This window comes from Entelurus aequoreus, linkage group LG11 (assembly GCF_033978785.1).
Source record: "Entelurus aequoreus isolate RoL-2023_Sb linkage group LG11, RoL_Eaeq_v1.1, whole genome shotgun sequence".
NCBI classification, from domain to species: domain Eukaryota; kingdom Metazoa; phylum Chordata; class Actinopteri; order Syngnathiformes; family Syngnathidae; genus Entelurus; species Entelurus aequoreus.
The window spans coordinates 37,803,654-37,823,069 of record NC_084741.1 but is presented as its reverse complement, the minus strand read 5'-3'; the positions used below and the strand labels follow the sequence as shown (position 1 = coordinate 37,823,069).

The 19,416-nt window shown below is 42.4% G+C and overlaps 2 protein-coding genes across 4 annotated transcripts in view; one reads left to right on the top strand and one right to left on the bottom strand.

The window, feature by feature from the left end:
* st14 (ST14 transmembrane serine protease matriptase) overlaps positions 1-825 on the top strand; it is an 85,135-nt gene extending 84,310 nt beyond the window's left edge. For both annotated transcript variants that reach the window (XM_062063176.1, XM_062063175.1), the window contains one exon: positions 463-825. In XM_062063176.1, the coding sequence (XP_061919160.1) occupies positions 463-530 (68 nt within the window). In that variant the 3' untranslated portion in view covers positions 531-825. The remainder of the gene's footprint in view (positions 1-462) is intronic.
* A 418-nt stretch (positions 826-1,243) lies between these two features.
* Positions 1,244-19,416, bottom strand: part of kirrel3l (kirre like nephrin family adhesion molecule 3, like) — a 96,089-nt gene continuing 77,916 nt past the window's right edge. The window contains exons 9-15 of one of the 2 annotated variants that reach the window (XM_062063172.1): positions 19,394-19,416; positions 19,200-19,300; positions 18,500-18,698; positions 4,156-4,275; positions 3,956-4,065; positions 3,746-3,835; positions 1,244-3,653 (exon numbers count right to left, since the gene is read on the bottom strand). The exon at positions 19,394-19,416 is cut by the window's right edge and continues 104 nt beyond it. In XM_062063172.1, the coding sequence (XP_061919156.1) occupies positions 3,162-3,653; positions 3,746-3,835; positions 3,956-4,065; positions 4,156-4,275; positions 18,500-18,698; positions 19,200-19,300; positions 19,394-19,416 (1,135 nt within the window). In that variant the 3' untranslated portion in view covers positions 1,244-3,161. The remainder of the gene's footprint in view (positions 3,654-3,745; positions 3,836-3,955; positions 4,066-4,155; positions 4,276-18,499; positions 18,699-19,199; positions 19,301-19,393) is intronic. The other variant, XM_062063174.1, reaches the window with a different exon arrangement.

Here is a 19,416-nt window from a genome sequence, read left to right as displayed (position 1 = left end):
TCACTGATACAAAGTCTCCAAGGCAGGAAGTATCCAGTAACAAACGTGTCTGCATTATTCAACTTTCTGCGTCATGACCTTAATTAATTATTGTTACTAAAACACAGCATATATCCATTCCAGATGGTTAATAACAGTGTTTTTCCTACCTACCATTTTTTTCTGTTTGAGTAATTTCACTTGATCAAATATTATCTAACATTCCACACTACGCAAACTATACAAGTATGTGTGATTCGTGCAGATACCATATAGGATCAATACCAGTGTCGGACAATAGTCAAGGCTCCAATATTGGTATCGGAATATCGGGACACCCCTATTTTTTAAATAAAATCAAAAAAAGATAATACAGGCATTTTTTATCGGCTTCCATCAAATTAACTTTGTGATTAACTAATATTGGAAAACGTATGCTGGGAGGAAAATAAAGGTTAACATAATTCCTATGATTCTGGACAGGCATTTTTACCAATCAATCAAAGTCTTCCCCCAACTCTTCATCAACACCACGCAGTTATTTGATTTGAACGCCGACTAACCTTCCAAATCGTCACCCACCTTGCAAAAAAGGAGCACAACATGAAGATGGTTGAGACCCATAAATGGTTGAACTGTGGAAAAATACTTTGTGGTGTGGGTTCACTAACATCTGCAAACCAAATATTGAAATAAGTATTATTTATTTTAAGGAGGAGAGTGTTTTGAATATGAATGTTTCCTAATAAAGACAAAATACTTTAAGACTTGTACAATTGATTTGTATTGCACACATGTGTGTTCTATTTGAGAGAGTGATGATGGCAATAAACTGCTCTGATTGGATTCTTTGATTCCTAATTTAATTTCCTGTATATATTTTTTTCCCCGCCTGTGACGGGTTTTGTTACCAACATTTGCTGCTGTGCGAATAACAAATGCACACCTTGCAGCAGATAGTAATGAACATGTTCCTCACCTCCCTGTGGTGAGCAGCGGGGGCTACCTGAGGGACACAGGTGACAAGACTAACTCATCTTGTCACTAATACCTGCTTTTGTCCCATTAGCTTGTAAGATGGGCACGTCGAGATCCGGGAGGAGTGTACATGTGCAGCGGGGGTTGTGCCATATCATCTGTCTTCATTAAAAGCCGAGCACCACTGGGGGAATACGAAAAATCAACATAGACAGTGCTGCTAATTTAGGTATTCATCATTGTTGCAACGTGGGATGCTTTGTTTGTCGCTGCTCCCCACTAACGCTGCTCGGAATTCACACAAAGCGCTGCTTTTTTTTTTTTATCGGAAATGTTTTTATTTAAATATAAATATGTGTACAAAGATACAAGCAAATGGTAGCTCATTTGTAGCAAATAAAATTCTTAATACGTTATTTAAAAAGAATGGACGAGCAATTAGTTGTGATCCAAAAAAAAAACATTGAATGATTGATAAACTAAGCAAGAAAATGTGTGGATCCAAATGAAGTCAACCAAAATACATAATATATAAAGATACTTTACAATAGAGCGGCTTACACGCTGTACATTAAGGCTTATATAAAATATAAAAATAAAGACAAGCGATGATGTTTGCCTCCTCACTATTTCGTGTAATTTGTTCTCTTGTCAGGCTGCCTGGCAACAAGCGGCAAATGGCAGTACAGGCATCCATACTGAAACATCCACAAGGTAGAATCCAACAGGTCTCATCTATAAAGCTTGCGTTCGTACCAAACATGGCCGAAAAGTTGCAAACTGGGTTTTTAATGCAAAGTATGAGAGCTATAAAAACACAACTATTTAGTGGAATGAAAGGCTTTTAGTAGGGATGTACCGATCAGTATCGGCCGATTTTCGTGAAAAAGTATGTTATGACCATTGCCCATTTTATGCATTCTATTGCCGATCCCCTCTGACTGATACTGTTTGTTTATAGTTCCCCGGCTGATAAGCGGCTAGCAGCTAATTATGTGTCTCTGTAAGCCTCTCCTCTAAGCTAACAAAAACACCTCCATGAAGGCAAATAAACTGCATTTTATTGTATCATTAAGTATAATTAATCACTGGAGGAGGAGGCTGAACATAAATATTTCACACTGAGGAAGAGAATACGGAACTAGTATAGATATTGTGTTGATATTGTTAAACTGTCAATAGCACTCACCATAAATACATTGGAAAATGTACTGTGATTGGTACACGCCGATTCCACTCCTAGATGATCGGCACAACCCTAGCTTTTAGTCAGAATATTACGCATAGTCTTATAGATGAGACCCCGGATATTTTAACATGAAATGAACATGGATCTTAAATGCGAAGGTTTTCACTAGACATATTGATTGCATGCAACAGAGAGAAAACATGGGCTCTGCCATTTGTACAGAGATTTTTTTTCAGGGTAGTACTGCGTCTTGTAAACATTTTTGAGACCGTTTGATTGAGTTGCAAAACGTCCACATAAGGACTGCCGAGTATGCTGACGCCGCATTCAAGTTTAGCTCAAGATTGCCAACTTGTTCCAAACTACCACACTTGATTGTTCTGGTAATACCCTACTTTTACCCCCCTCAGTCACAAAACACTGTAAAAAAAAAAAGTGTAGTACCAGGGCAAGGAATGTAGTACCCACATTTCTCCCTGTAAAATAATCACCATCTTTGGGTTTCTATGGCCTTCTTGTTCCACACATTGTCTTTAATTGAAATCAAGGTTCGCGCTCCCCCCTTCAAACTATTTATTTTGTCCGCAAGTCCAAGGTGTTTGTTTTTCAGTATCCAGTTCAGGTTAAAGTATTCCACTGTTGTGCAGGTTAGTTTGTTACTCTGGCAGTCTTTTATTCATAACGGACACACAAATGTGCTTCGAATTCCTTTCGCATGCCAACCAAAAACAGCAGGAAACTTTTTTTTTTTTGTTGCTGATGTTTGTCTCAGGCTGCGAAAAACTGCAAGGAGACTCTTGAATGCAGCTAGTCTGTACCACAGTCAACTGTTGAGTTGTCCGCCGAGCAAACATCTCCGGATGTTTGGATCGTGAAGAGATACCACTCTGGAATTACAAGTTCCACCTGAACATCACAATCTGCTGAAATCTCCAGCTTTGTTTGATCCCGCACCGACATGTCCAAAAGTTAAGAACGTCTCCGTTCTTGTTAGTGTTAGATACTTGTTGTTTAGTCAAACGTGCGTCTGCATACGTTGTGAGGGTCGGCCGTAGTCCGACTGCTGGGAGGACACTTGTGACGAGGCGTAAGAGAAGCGGGACGAGCTGGACACCTTGCTGCCTTGGTCCGACTGGTCGAAGGCGTCCACTTTCTCGTAGGAGGCGGGCTTGACGTAATTGGTGAAGGCGCGGCCGTAGGTGGCGGGCAAGTAAGCGGTGCCGCTGTAGTGTGGGTCGGTGGGGTAAATGGTGGCGGGTTGAGTGGGTTGCTGCTGGGCGGCGGGCTGCTGCTCGTACGCAGACTGGGTGACCGTGTTGGCGGCGTATCGGTGGGCAAAGTCGTAGATCCGTGGCTGGGTGCCGTGCTGGCTGTACATGGGGCTCGGGGAGGGCAGCTGTGATGGCGTGTAGACGGGCCGGGGGTTGGGCACGTACTCTGAGAAGCCACTGCTGCGGATGTTGCGGTCTTCATGGCCTCGTACGTTGTAGTAGCCGTTAGTGGGGTCCTTGGGCGCATAAAGAGAAAGATACCTGGTGAGTATTTGGCATCCAAAGAATGAACGTATGGATTTATTTGGCAGACTTTCTTCATGTTTACCTTGATGTCCGATCTCTCATCCTCCTCCTCTTCCAAGAGGTCGCTGTGTTCTGTGCGAGATGTCCCGGGAGACTCGCTGCTGTTTGGCGCCTGAGGGAAGACGGCGCATATTTCCATGAATGAACACAGTGTTCAAGACCTCGCTTTGCATTCGAACAAAACAACTCTCTGTAACACCATGTGATGTTTTGCTACACGCGAGGCTTTTACCATCGGCTCCTTGACGTCCTCCTCGTCGTCATTGCCGCGTGTGGCATTGTGGTCGCTGTGAACTATTTGAACTCTGATGTCACTCTTGGATAGGCGCGTGCACCTTTTGCCTGCAAAGACAAAGCCGTTTGCCTGTGAGTGAACTTGACCGTAAATGTGTGTCAATTTGTTAGCTAAAAACTGGCGAGGGCCATACTGACCGTTGAGCTCACCTTTGCCTGTGTGCCTGCAGCAGATAGAGACGAGCGCGATGACACAAATGAGCAGGACGCTGCCTCCGCCGACGGAGCCACCAACAATTAACAACATAGGCGGGGCTTCTGCAAGGGGAACACAGATGGAGTGGGGTTAAGTGGCTGCTAGGAAAAGGAGGAAGCTAATCAGATGTAGAGAAAGTGACATCCAGAGCCGGCCCCTGGCATAAACACTCTATGCAGTTGTGTAGGGCCACGGAGGGGGACACATGATTATGGCGAGCGATCACTTCAATAGCTGATCATCAACGTAGTTGTTCCACTTTGATGGATGGAATGACCTCATGAAATCAATTATAAACTTTATTTCAGCCGTGAGTCAACATGTCCTTTTAGTTTTAATTTAGTTTAAGTAGCCCATTCAAAATCTCATAGAGATAAATGCTAATTTAGCATCGTTTCGAACGCTGTCGTCTTGACCGATTCACGGCTGTATTTCTAAAATGACTGTACTATTTAAGTTTATATTGTAGCCTAACCTTTTCCCTATAAATATAATGTCTAAAGAACATTACTTTTTTCATGGTTTTTGCCCATTTATTGTGTTTTGTTTGGTTTTTCAATTAACGCTGAAGAGCCTGAGGCATAGCAGTTTTGAATTGTTTTTGCTGCAATAGGAGATATCCAACACTTTCTCTCTCCTTGAACCTATCAACCCAGTTTATTAACTTTTCATATCAACTTTGGACATTATCTGGAATATAAACACATGACGATTGATTCAACTGAATTTTTTATTGTTCATACGTGATTTACAGTAAAAAAAAAATCTCTACATAGCTTGTACAATATTGATACATTATTTCTTAATATCTGATTATAAATTTACTTGAAGTGCATTTTTGTTGCACACACTCCAATAGTTAAATCTACATCTGGCCGCCAACACTCGTTTTTTGCTGTTAATTGGTTCCAGGCTTGGCAAAGTAGGAATGATTAATTATAAATGTAATATTTTCAAGAGCTAAGGCATTGATTAGTAGTACGCGGGCTCCATCTAATGGTACACCCAAGATTTACATAATTTAAAACTAGAGATGTCCGATAATATCGGCCGATAAATGCTTTAAAATGTAATATCGGAAATTATCGGTATCTGTTTCAAAAAGTAAAATTTATGGCTTTTTAAAACGCCGCTGTACGGAGTGGTACACGGACGTAGGGAGAAGTACAGAGCGCCAATAAACCTTAAAGGCACTGCCTTTGCGTGTCGGACCAATCACATAATATCTACGTCTTTTCACACACACAGGTGAATGCAAAGCATACTTGGTCAACAGCCATACAGGTCACACTGAGGGTGGCTGTATAAACAACTTTAACACTGTTACAAATATGCGCCACACTGTGAACCCACACCCATACTTGCCAACCCTCCCGGATTTTCCGTGAGACTCCCGAAATTCAGCGCCTCTCCCGAAAATCTCCCGGGACAAATTTTCTCCCGAAAATCTCCAGAAATTCAGGCGGAGCTGGAGGCCACGCCCCCTCCAGCTCCATGTGGACCTGATTGAGGACAGTCTGTTTTCACGTCCGCTTTCCCACAATATAAACAGCGTGCCTGCCCAATCACGTTATAACTGTAGAATGATCGAGGGCAAGTTCTTGGTTTCTTATGTGGGTTTATTGTTAGGCAGTTTCATTAACGTCCTCCCAGCGCGGTAACAACACACAACAACAGCAGTCACGTTTTCGCCTACCGTAAAGCAGTTCGTCTGCCGTAAACAGCAATGTTGTGACACTCTTAAACAGGACAATACTGCCATCTACTGTACATGCATATGTGACAATAACATCTGCGGCTTTTAGAGAGTGCAGTGCACAACTTGCGCACACAACAAGGAGACGAAGCAGAAGAACGAGGAAGATACAGCAGTGGCGACACAGAGTAAGGTGAAGAAATAGCTTGGAAGTTCCAAGCCGCAGCTGCGATTGGACCTGGATAGCCTCCGGGAAGAAGTAGTGGACTACCAAGTGCTTGGCAGTGAAGATCTTAGACTTACACTTCCTTTTTATTGTCATTCAAATTTGAACTTTACAGTACAGATAAGAACGAAATTTCGTTACATAAGCTCATGGTAGTGCAGGATAAAAAAGCAATAAGGTGCATATATAAATAAATAAATATATATATATAAAATAAATAAATATATATAAATAAATAGATTACTGTACAGATAAATATATTGCACTTTTTCACATGCGTCCACGTTTATGGATGTATGTTATATTGTCTTTTTTATTCCAGCGAGTTAATCCATTTGGGGGAGTTGAGGGGATAATTTAATTATGATGCGTTCAAGTTCAATGAAGATCTTCCTCAGGAGGCAAAGATTGACCAGTTTTGGGCCATGCTAGGGAGAGATGGAAGATTCCAGACTCTGGTGCATTTGATGAAGGCACTTTTGTGCGTGCCACACAGCAATGCATCATCAGAGAGGGTGTTCAGCATGGTTAGAAAAATAGTGACAGAGAATACAACAAGGATGGACAATTCAACCCTTAACTCAACAATGAGTTGATGAGTGCTATGTGTGTGAATGTGTAAATAAATGAACACTGAAATTCAAGTATTTATTTTATTTATATATATATATATATATAATAAAATAAATATATATATATAGCTAGAATTCACTGAAAGTCAAGTATTTCTTATATATATATAATTATATGAAATACTTGACTTGGTGAATTCTAGCTGTAAATATATACTCCTCCCCTCTTAACCACGCCCCCAACCACACCCAACGCCCCACCCCTGAACACGCCCCCCACCCCCCACCTCCCGAAATCGGAGGTCTCAAGTTTGGCAAGTATGCCCACACCAAACCAGAATGACAAACCCATTTCGGGAGAACATCCGCACCGTAACACAACAGAACAAATACCCAGAAGCCCTTGCAGGACTAACTCTTCTGGGACACTACAATATACACCCCCGCTACCAACTAACCCCCGCCCGGCCCACCCGAATTCCAAGCTGCTGTTTTGATGCATGTTATAAAAAATAATGCACTTTGTGACTTCAATAATAAATATGGCAGTGCCATGTTGGCATTTTTTTCCATAACTTGAGTTGATTTATTTTGGAAAATCTTGTTACATTGTTTAATGCATCCAGCGGGGCATCACAACAAAATTAGGCATAATGATGTGTTAATTCCACGACTGTATATATCGGTGTCAGTTGATATCGGAATCGGTAATTAAGAGTTGGACAATATCGGAATATCGGATATCGGCAAAAAAGCCATTATCGGACATCTCTATTTAAAACTTATGTTATGTAATTCATTATTAAGGTACAGTGTTTTAATTTCCTATATTTAAACAGTGTTATTGTTCAGACTGTGTGTAATGCTACAGTGGCCAAAAATATTCTAAATAAAAATCCTGCTTTGTTTTAATGATTACTTGGGCCTACTAAGCTACTGTATTTTAATGGTGGTCATTATGGTGGCTTTCTAAATACGTTTTTTAACATTAAGAAAGCCCTCTAGACATGATAGAACACCACATAGTTACCCTTACAAGGCATAATCTTCAAATTGCGGCGTGACAAAGGACAACTGTATTACAATACTCACTAGGCTGCATAAGCGCTATAGCCCCTGGTCGCCTAGCGTGTTACACACACATTAAAGAGCCACAAAAAGTCTAGGTTTTGTCTTGGTTTGTTTTGCTAATTAATCCCTGAGATGTCAGCACTTTTACCGTCGAAAACGGTGTTTTATAACCATAAGGCCAGGGCACATTGTTTGGGTGCGAACGCCCTCTCTACAGCAGTGGTCCCCAACCTTTTTGTAACTGCGGACCGGTCAACGTTTGAAAATGTGTCCCACTGACCGGGGGTTGGGGGTTGTATGGTATATTATTATTATTTAAATTTTTTATTTTTTTTTGTCATGTAAAAATACAATTATGTGTGCTTACGGACTGTATCCCTGCAGACTGTATTGATCTATATTGATATATAATGTAGGAACCAGAAATATTAATAACAGAAAGAAACAACCCTTTTGTGCGAATGACTGTGAATGAGTGTAAATGGGGGAGGGAGGTTTTTTGGGTTGGTGCACTAATTGTAAGTGTATCTTGTGTTTTTTATGTTGATTTAATAAAAAATAAAAAGTTTTGTTTTTTTTTGTAGAAATTTCTTGTGCGGCCCGGTACCAATCAATCCACGGACCGGAACCGGGCCGCGGCCCGGTGGTTGGGGACCACTGCTCTACAGGGCCGCCAAAAAATATATGGTCCGTATGGGCCGCAGCGGTACTCAGTTGTAATACACTTATCCACCACTTGTGGCATTGATTGATGGATTGATTGAGACTTTTATTAGTAGGTTGCACAGTGAAGTACATATTCCGTACAATTGACCACTAAATGGTAACACCCGAATAAGTTTTTCAACTTGTTTAAGTCGGGGTCCACTTAAATTGATTCATGATACAGATATATACTATCATATATACTATCATCATAATACAGTCATCACACAAGATAATCACAATGAATTATTTACATTATTTACAATCAGGGGTGTGGAGGGGAGGGGAAGGGGGGGTAGGATATGGACATCAAGTAGTGGACATAGAGAGAGAGAGAGAAAGAGAGAGATCAGAAGGCATTAGAAAAAGTATCTGCATTTGATTGTTTACATTTGATTGTTAGCAATCCGGGGAGGGTGTTAGTTTAGGGTTGTAGCTGCCTGGAGGTGAACTTTTATTGCGGTTTTGAAGGAGGATAGAGATGCCCTTTCTTTTATACCTGTTGGGAGCGCATTCCACACTGATGTGGCATAGAAAGAGAATGAGTTAAGAACTTTGTTAGTTCGGAATCTGGGTTTAACGTGGTTAGTGGAGCTCCCCCTGGTGTTGTGGTTATGGCGGTCATTTACGTTAAGGAAGTAGTTTGACATGTACTTCGGTATCAGGGAGGTGTAGCGGATTTTATAGACTAGGCTCAGTGCTAGTTGTTTAACTCTGTCCTCCACCTTGAGCCAGCCCACTTTAGAGAAGTGGGTAGGAGTGAGGTGGGATCTGGGGTGGAGGTCCAGCAGTAACCTGACTAGCTTGTTCTGAGATGTTTGGAGTTTAGATTTGAGGGTTTTAGAGGTGCTAGGGTACCAGGAGGTGCATGCGTAATCGAAAAAGGGTTGAACGAGAGTTCCCGCCAGAATCCTCAAGGTGCTTTTGTTGACCAGAGAGGAGATTATGTAGAGAAATCTCGTTCGTTGGTTAACCTTTTTGATTACCTTGGTTGCCATTTTATCACAGGAAAGGTTAGCCTCTAGAATGGAACCTAGGTAGGTGACCTCATCTTTCCTTGTGATAACAATGTCACCCACTTTTATGGTGAAGTCATTGACTTTCTTGAGGTTGATGTAGGACCCAAACAGGATGGATTCTGTTTTACCCAAGTGTATGGATAGCTTGTTGTCAGCGAGCCAGGTGCAAGTTCTACAGAGCTCAGCACTGAGGATTTTCTCCACCTGTGACTTGTCCTTGCCGGATACCAGCAAGGCAGAGTCATCCGCAAACAAAAACAATTCACAGTCGCATGCCGATGACATGTCGTTTATGTATATTAGGAACAGTAAAGGTCCCAATATACTGCCTTGGGGGACTCCACAGCTCACCGAGAGGGGGGGGGGGACACGGTGCCGTTCACCTCTACCACCTGCTCCCTCCCCTCCAAGTAAGATTTCATCCAGCTCCATGAGTTTTTGTTAAATCCGATTGCTCTGAGCTTATCCAACAGTATAGCGTGGTTAACGGTGTCAAAGGCCTTCTGAAGGTCCAGCATGACCATGCCGCAGTATTTGCCCGCGTCCACCTCATGTTTGATGTGGTCGGTCAGATAGAGAAGGCATGTGTCAGTGGAGTGGTTAGTTCTGAAGCCGGATTGGAATTTGTACATGAGTTTATTAGTGGCAAGGTAACTATCGACCTGTTCATAAACAATTTTTTCCATTACTTTCGAAATGGAACTGAGAATAGAAACAGGTCGGTAGTTGCCAGGTTCCAATTTGCTTCCTTTTTTAAAGAGGGGAGTTACTCTTGCAATCTTAAAATCTTTTGGTACTTCGCCTTGTGTAATTGATAGGTTTATTATGTGCGTGATGATCGGGGCAATGATGAAGGCAGAGTCCCTGAGGAATCTGGAGGGAATATTATCAAGGCCGGTGGCCTTGTTCGGGTGGAGCGCGCTCAATTTTTTAAACACCTCATCAGCTGTGACCATTTCTAATTTGAAATCATCGTTGGATACTCCTAGCTTTCTGTAGAAGGCTTTAATGTGTTCTACACCAAAGCGACCAGAGTGGTGGGACAGCTTGTTGACAAGGGTTGCGGCTATGCTGGTGAAAAAGATGTTAAGTCTGCTAGCTACCTCCATTTTGTCTGTAATGAGGGAGTCACCCTCCTTGATGCTGATGTTGGTGAGTCTTGTTTTAAGTTTCTGGCTGCAACCAGGAAGCTGGTTGTTGAGGGTTTTAATGACAATGTCAATCAAACAGAAGAAGTTTGGAGCTAAAGTCATAGAGAAGTTTTTTTTAAGCCCAAAATTTATGACTGAAGTGGTGAAGCTGTATATTCATTTGCACTTTAATTTTACTGACAGTTCAGTTAAGAAACATATTAATTATTAATGTAGTTCCATGTATTTTAGCACAGCATAATTGTATGTTTAAAAAACGTATTTTTAAAAAAAGTTGTCGGTTATTTACGAGCTCCTTCTTATGCAGTATATTTGGTTAGTACTTATTTTTCTAATCAGCCTGACCTAAACCCAAGGTTTATGTGTTAAATCATTAATCTTTGTGATCATATCATTTTGACAAGGTTGTAGACAATACAATTGAAATCAGGAGTAGGGTTGGGTATCGAGTATCGATTGGAATCGGGACTAACTTTCCGATTCTCCCGGAATCGTTCAAAAGTTTAAATTTCGATTCCTAGTTTCGATACCCAGTCCGCCGACCGGAAAAAAAGAATAAGTCCGCCGACCGGAAGAAGAAGCCGCTAAACACCAACGAAGAAGCGCCCACCGCCGTAAGTGTTAGCATAGCCGAGCCTATGTAGCCGAGCGAGTCAGTCAAGCATGGATAGCGGGCGTCGGCGGTCGAAGTGTGGCTTTATTTTACTAAAAAAAATGAAATATCTGCGAAATGTAACACGTGCGACAGGACTGTTTCATGCTTAGGAGGGTGCACGTCGAACATGATGAAGCACCTCCGAGTACAAATAAATGCGTGTCCCGTCTTCGACGCGCTGCGCAGACCGTCCTCCTGTGCCTCTTCCTCTGGCTTCGACGCCCAGCCTGGCACCTCGGTGACTGCATTACAGTCCGAATCCGGTAAGTAAAACAATATATATGCAATAAGTAATGTGTTTTGCGCCAACGTCGAGGCAGCTAACAAATTAGCCCGCATATTTTTTCATAGACAATTTACAACCTGCTAGCCAGGCTCCGCGATGTGCTCAGCGTACTCCGTTCACCGTAGCGGCAATGGGGAAGATGTCGGTGCCACAGACGGAAGAGTGCCACAGAAAGGTCACTGCACACATAGTCAAAAGACTGCATCCCTTTTCAGAGGTGGAATCTCCAACATTTAGGTTAGTTAAGCAATAATGTTAGAGCTAAGCTATTTGATACTGGGCTAAACAGTAACAGCAACATTACATGTTTGTTTATGTTTGCAGGGATATGGTGAAAACTCTCAACCCAAAATACATACCACCTTCCAGGGACTACCTGTCAAACACATTGATCCCGGCATGGTACAAGAAGAATCGGAACCGAGAATCGTCAGGAATCGGAATCGAAACAAAGAATCGGAATCGTTCGAATTCAAACGATACCCAACCCTAATCAGAAGTAAGATTACTGATTAAAAGCTAACATCTGAGTGGGACCCGGGCCTCTCTGTATTGGAAAAGTTGGCCCATGAGGTCAAAAAGGTTAGGAAAGCCCTGGTCTAATGTACGCGTAGTTAACCGAGACCTGCTCATAGTGATTGTGCATCACACAGCCTGACGATTGTCTCTAATCTTTGCCAACAAACAAGGCCTGACATGCAATGAAGCAAAAGACTGTAATCTCATTAGAGATTCCAGGAGATCCCGATGCCCATTTCCCCGGAGACCCCACTCTTCTACAGTGATGTAAATTGCCGGAGAGGACCTTATTTTTGGTGCCTGCCGCAACAAAGGCTTCCACTGGCAGCGGCATTCCAATGTAATTTTAGGATCACTTCAGTGGAATACAGCCAGAGAGACGCTGATAGAGAATATCAGTCTAACCTAAAACGCATGACTCCATCTAATTGACTTTTGTCCTTGATCAATATCTATGTTATAGGGCAAACATATTCATTAAAGCTAACCATCTGCTGATTGAATCATATCGATTAGGGGAATATAATTAAGATAAGGAGAGGCAGGAGTTCTGCGTTTACCTAATCTGGGCCTCCTTGCAGGAGGATTGAGACTCATTATGTTTTCTGCGAAAAACTCTTCAATAGAAGAGTTTATGTTTTGGTAATTGCTTAGTTAAGACAGTCAATTATTGTTTGATAAAAAGCTGATAAATTGCCTTTTGAAAGCAAAAAAGAGCACTCGGGTGCCGTTGATTCAAACTCAATTAGTTGAAAAAAAATCGAACGAACAGGAGTTCAGCTTTCCAACAGAAGAAGAACATTCTGAGATTGCCATTGATTGACTTTTTTTTTTTTGTACATCGGCATCTTCAAGTACGAATCATGGAATTGCTTTATAAAGATTGTACCGGTATATATCCCACAATGAAGAAATTCTGTGGTTGCAGTGCAGATTCAAAAAGTATTAAAAGCAGCCCATAAAGTCACAAAAGCCCACTAAGGTTATCCAGGCTATATCCCACCTAACCTTATCCGTGTCCAAACACACACACACACACACAATGCCACCGTTAAAAACCCCCTCCGTCCGCCGACGCAACGCGACCTAGTACGCATGCGCGAAAAAAAAATGTGCGCGTCACAATGACCTCTGACCTGGAAGTGTATTCTTACCCTGTGTTTCAATGTAGACTATTGCCACATTTCTCTTAACTGTAAACCTTGCTTGCCTCACCATCAGCAGCTGTTAGACTATTGTAGTGAATCACACCTGGGCCATCATACATGAATCATATCTTTAATGGACGTGTGAAAGTAAACTATGTGATAAAGAAAATTTTATAACAATCTAGGGATCTAGATATCTAGTCAGGACACTGTGCTTGTAGGCTGAAATTGGCGGTCATACTTGACGGCCGCAACAACTTCATGGTTTCACGATAGTTATGGAGTACCAAACTAGGCGTTGAGTAATCGCTCCGACATACATCGCGGACAATAACTGACAGTCTGCTTTGCCAGTCCAAATGTATTCACAGTTTTCCGTAGTACTCCCCCGTCCACGGGAACCTGCATTCTTGTTGTCTCTCCTTCGACAAATGGACAAAGTTTTTCGCTAAGTAGAATCACAGCTGACCTGGACATTCGAAAGTTCTCTTGCCGTTCCTCTGGCACAACACACTCGTTGACAAACATATCCCACCAGGCTGCCGTTCTTCCAGGCCTTATCCAAAACCGTCGCTCAACATTGCTATGTTACAGTCTGAGATGTGTTGTATCCGTAATAGCTGCAATCGTACGTTTCCTCCTATTAAAGTATTCATGTGTGATTTCCACAAGCGTCTGTTATGAAGCTGGCTGTGGCGCGTCACTTCCTGTGTGGGGCGTGGTCTTTCTGGCGTCACTTCCTCTCCGGACTCAGTTTGTAAACGATCGATGAGAACATACAAAGCTAAGAGCCGGAGATTCAAGAAATACACGGCGCACTTACCCGTGTAAAAAATTATCCAAGGAGGGGGACCTTAAACGATGGGTTAGTTTGGCTGATACTGGGCTTAGGCTGAATAATTATTCGTTTGAGGAGTTATCCGGCTTAAAGGCCTACTGAAACCCACTACTACCGAACACGCAGTCTGATAGTTTATATATCAATGATGAAATCTTAACATTGCAACACATGCCAATACGGCCGGGTTAACTTATAAAGTGCAATTTTAAATTTCCCGCGAAACTTCCGGTTGAAAACGTCTATGTACGATGACGTATGCACGTGACGTCAAAAGGAAGTATTCAGATACCATTGTATCCAATACAAAAAGCTCCGTTTTCATCGCAAAATTCCACAGTATTCTGGACATCTGTGTTGGTGAATCTTTTGCAATTTGTTTAATGAACAATGGAGACTGCAAAGAAGAAAGCTGTAGGTGGGATCGGTGTATTAGCGGCTGGCTGCAGCAACACAACCAGGAGGACTTTGACTTGGATAGCAGACGCGCTATCCGACGCTAGCCGCCGACCGCATCGATGATCGGGTGAAGTCCTTCGTCGCTCCGTCGATTGCTGGAACGCAGGTGAGCACGGGTGTTGATGAGCAGATGAAGGCTGACGTAGGTGGATAGCTAATGTTTTTAGCATAGCTCTGTGAGGTCCCGTAGCTAAGTTAGCTTCAATGACGTCATTAGCAACAGCATTGTTAAGCTTCGCCAGGCTGGAAAGCATTAACCGTGTAGTTACAGGTCCATGGTTTAATAGTATTGTTGATTTTCTGTCTACCCTTCCAGTCAGGGGTTTATTTCTTTTGTTTCTATCTGCAGTTAAGCCCGATGCTATCACGTTAGCTCCGTAGCTAAAGTGCTTCGCCGATGTATTGTCGTGGAGATAAAAGTCACTTTGAATGTCCATTTCGCATTCTCTACTCTCATTTTCAAGAGGATAAAGTATCCGAGGTGGTTTAAAATACAAATCTGTGATCCACAATAGAAAAAGGAGAACGTGTGGAATCCAATGAGCCCTTGTACCTAAGTTACGGTCAGAGCGAAAAAAGATACGTCCTGCACTGCACTCTAGTCCTTCACTCTTACGTTCCTCATCCACGAATCTTTCATCCTGGCTCAAATTAATGAGGTAATCGTCGCTTTCTCGGTCCGAATCTCTCTCGCTGCTGGTGTAAACAATGGGGAAATGTGAGGAGCCCTTCAACCTGCGACGTCACGCTACTTCCGGTACAGGCAAGGCTTTTTTATCACCGACCAAAAGTTGCAAACTTTATTGTCGATGTTCTCTACTAAATCCTTTCAGCAAAAATATGGCAATATCGCAAAATGATGAAGTATGACACATAGAATGGATCTGCTATCCCCGTTTAAATAAAAACATTTCATTTCAGTAGGCCTTTAATGTAGACAGGGCCTTAAGACATACTAGCCAACCCTCACAAATTTTCCGGGAGACTCCCGAATTTCAGTGCCTCTCCCGAAAATCTCCCAGGACAACCATTCTCCCAAATTTCTCCCGATTTCCAGCCGGACAACAATATTGGGCGCGTGCCTTATAGGACCTGAGTGAGGACAGCCTGTCGTCACGTCCGCTTTTCCTCCAAATAAACAGCGTGCCGGCCCAGTCACGTTAGAACATCTACGGCTTTTGGAGAGTACACAACAAGAAGGAGACGAAGCAGAAGAACGAAGAAGAGACAGTCATGGTGACGACGACTAAGAAGAAGAAGTACCGTATTTTTCGGAATATGAGTCGCTCCGGAGTATACGTCGCACCGGCAGAAAATGCACAATAAAGAAGGAAAAAAACATATATACGTCGCACTGGAGTATAAGAAATTTATTTGATAAAATCCAACACCAAGAATAGACATTTGAAAGGCAATTTAAAATAAATAAAAATAGTGAACAACAGGCTGAGTAAGTGTACGTTATATGACGCACAAATAACCAAATGAGAACGTGCCTTGTATGTTAACGTAACACATCATGGCAAGAGTCATTCAAATAACTATAACATATAGAACATGCTATACGTTTACCAAACAATCTGTCACTCCCGATCGCTAAATCCGATGAAATCTTCCTCCCCGGTGTCGCCACTGGTATGTCCTTTATTTCTGCTGCTCAACGCCGTTCTCTGCTGCATATTTCACTACGTCCGGCTTGTAATCTGCAGTATATTCCCGGGCGCGGCACAGCTGCTACCCACTGCTCCCCTCACCTCCCAGGGGGTGATCAAGGGGATGGGTCAAATGCAGAGGACAAATTTCACCACACCTAGTGTGTGTGTGACAATCATTGGTACTTTAACTTTATATGATTTCCTTTTCGGTGCCATTTTAGTTCAGCCCTTCTCAGTTTTTATAAGTTACCGCCAATGTTGAAATAATCAATTTTAATAGCTACGAATGTAGCAGCAGTTACCATTCCATGACCCACAATGCATTTCTGCCATGACGCACAATGCACTTCTGCCATGACCCGCCCCCGCCGAATTCTTATTGGTTGACGTGTGTGACGATTGCTGACGTGTGTGTGACGATTGCGGACATTTGCTTCGTCTCTTACGCGAATGAGATAAATAATATTATTTGATATTTTACGGTAATGTGTTAATAATTTCACACATAAGTCGCTCCGGAGTATATGTCGCACTATGAAAAAAACTGCGACTTATAATCCGAAAAATGCAAGTTCCAAAATAATTGGAAACAAGAATTTCAGTTCATCCAGGACAGTTCGAAGGGGTAGGGGTATGCTGCCTGCAGATTTTGTAGATCAGACTTCTCCATTGAACTCGGTGGCCTAATGGATATAGTCACTCATGAACGGTCAGAGAAGCACAAGGCGGCGGCAACGCAGCACCGGTCACAGCCCAGTATTATAGGCCACCTCGCTAAATGGAGACCTGAGGGTGTAACATATGCCGAGACGAAGATGGCTATGCTGATAGCTGCAAGCAACATCTCGTTCTCATTTGCGGATGTTTTCAACAAATCCATGAAGGATATGTTCCCGGATTCAGAGATCACTCGCCAGTATGCAAATGGCAGAACAAAGGCTACTCAAATAGTGAAAGGTAAGTGTTTTTTTTTTTTTTAAGTAAGCAGCAAGTACAGTATAGTTAGTAGAACTGAGTTTTCATTACTGTGTACTGTACTATATATATGTGTGTGTATATATATATATATATATATATATATATACATACAGTATATGGGGGGTATATTTTGTAGTATTTCAAGTATTTCTTACACACACGTATGTATGTATGTGTGTGTGTGTGTGTGTGTGTGTGTGTGTGTGTGTGTGTGTATATATATATACATATAAATATGTGTATATATATATATATATATATATACATACATACATATATATGTGTGTGTGTATATATATATATATATATAAATATATGTATATATATATATATATATATATATATACTGTGGAGGTGGCGACTTGTCCAGGGTGTACCCCGCCTCCCGCCCGATTGTAGCTGAGATAGGCTCCAGCGCCCCCCGCGACCCCGAAGGGAATAAGCGGTAGAAAATGGATGGATGGATGGATATATATATATATGTATATATATATATATATATGTATGTATATATATATATATATATATATATATATATATATATATATATATATATATATATATATATATATATATATATACATATATATATACATATATATATATAAATAAATAAATAAATAAATGATAAATGGGTTGTACTTGTATAGCGCTTTTCTACCTTCAAGGTACTCAAAGCGCTTTGACACTATTTCCACATTCATCCATTCACACACACATTCACACACTGATGGAGGGAGCTGCCATGCAAGGCGCTAACCAGCAGCCATCAGGAGCAAGGGTGAAGTGTCTTGCCCAACGACACAACGGACGTGACTAGGATGGTAGAAGGTGGGGATTGAACCCCAGTAACCAGCAACCCTCCGATTGCTGGCACGGCCACTCTACCAACTTCGCCACGTCATATACACACACACACACACACACACACACACACACACACACACACACACACACACACACACACACACACACACACACACACACACACACACACACGTGTGTGTAAGAAATACTTGAAATACTACAAAATATACCCCCCATATACTGTATGTATATGGCGTGCTACTTGTAAAATACGTAGATTATTTGCCACCATGGAATAGAGGATTACTGATTTAGAAGTGTCTTTGCACTGTGGGGGAACGCTAGCTCGAATGCTGCAGACCTGTTTCTTCACTTGTCACCGTCAAATTTGTTAAGACACAGCGAGAATGTGTCATCAACCTGCATTATCATGATATAACAATAGCTTTAAAAGTTTTATATCGCTCAACCCAAAGTCCAACTCTTCCTGCCAGTTCTTACCTTGCTCCTTCAGGGCGACCAAGGCGGTGCCAGTGCCAAAGTTGTTCCAAGCAGTACAGTTGTAGCGCAGCTCAAAATCCGGCGCCAGCGCCTCGGACAGCACCAGAGAAGACACGACTCCTTGGTCGCTGGTCACGGTCTGCACCGAGTAACGACCAGAGGAACCGGAGGAAAGGCTGATGTCTCCAAACGACCATACCTGTGGGGATGGTAAGACAACGATGGTAAATCATTTTGTACTGTGTACAACCTGATCCATATTCCTTTCTGCTGTCTTTCTGCCAACCTCTAAAGCACAGCAAAGCTGAGCCAGTTTGTGTTTCAGCACCTCCCACATGTGCCCTGCAGGTGAGTTAACCACCACCTGTCTGTCTCTCTGCTCCTCTCACACCCTAATTATCCTCTCTCAGCCCAGCATACATTCAACGGTTCAACAGGGTCAGCAGGGTGATGCCTCTAGGGCCACTAATTGAATGCAGTTTGGCTGAAACCAGTAGGAAGCCCGTCTCCCACAGCTCCCCCGACTCCTCTATCGCTTCATTTAGTGCCTGTGCAATTACACCGCTGAATATGTGTTTACTAGTGGGCTGCATATATCATGGTGTGAAGGTGAGGTCAGGGGTAACACTCCCCTCTCACGGCTTCAGTGCGGGGGGGAAGACTATGTAATCATCCAAACATGAGCGCTAATAAGACTTACAATCTTATAAGGCGGCGGGCTGCTTCCCACCCGGCACTCCAGCTTGCCCTTGGAGTGCTTGACTGCATGCTGTGTTGTCTCTGCTGTGATAATAGGTGGGCCTGGAGAGAAGAAAGCAGACAGAAACATGAGATAAAAACATTCTGACCTAAACACTAACCAGTCGGATGAGTACATTGAAACAGGAAGCTTACCGTTTACAGTCAGGGTGGCTTCT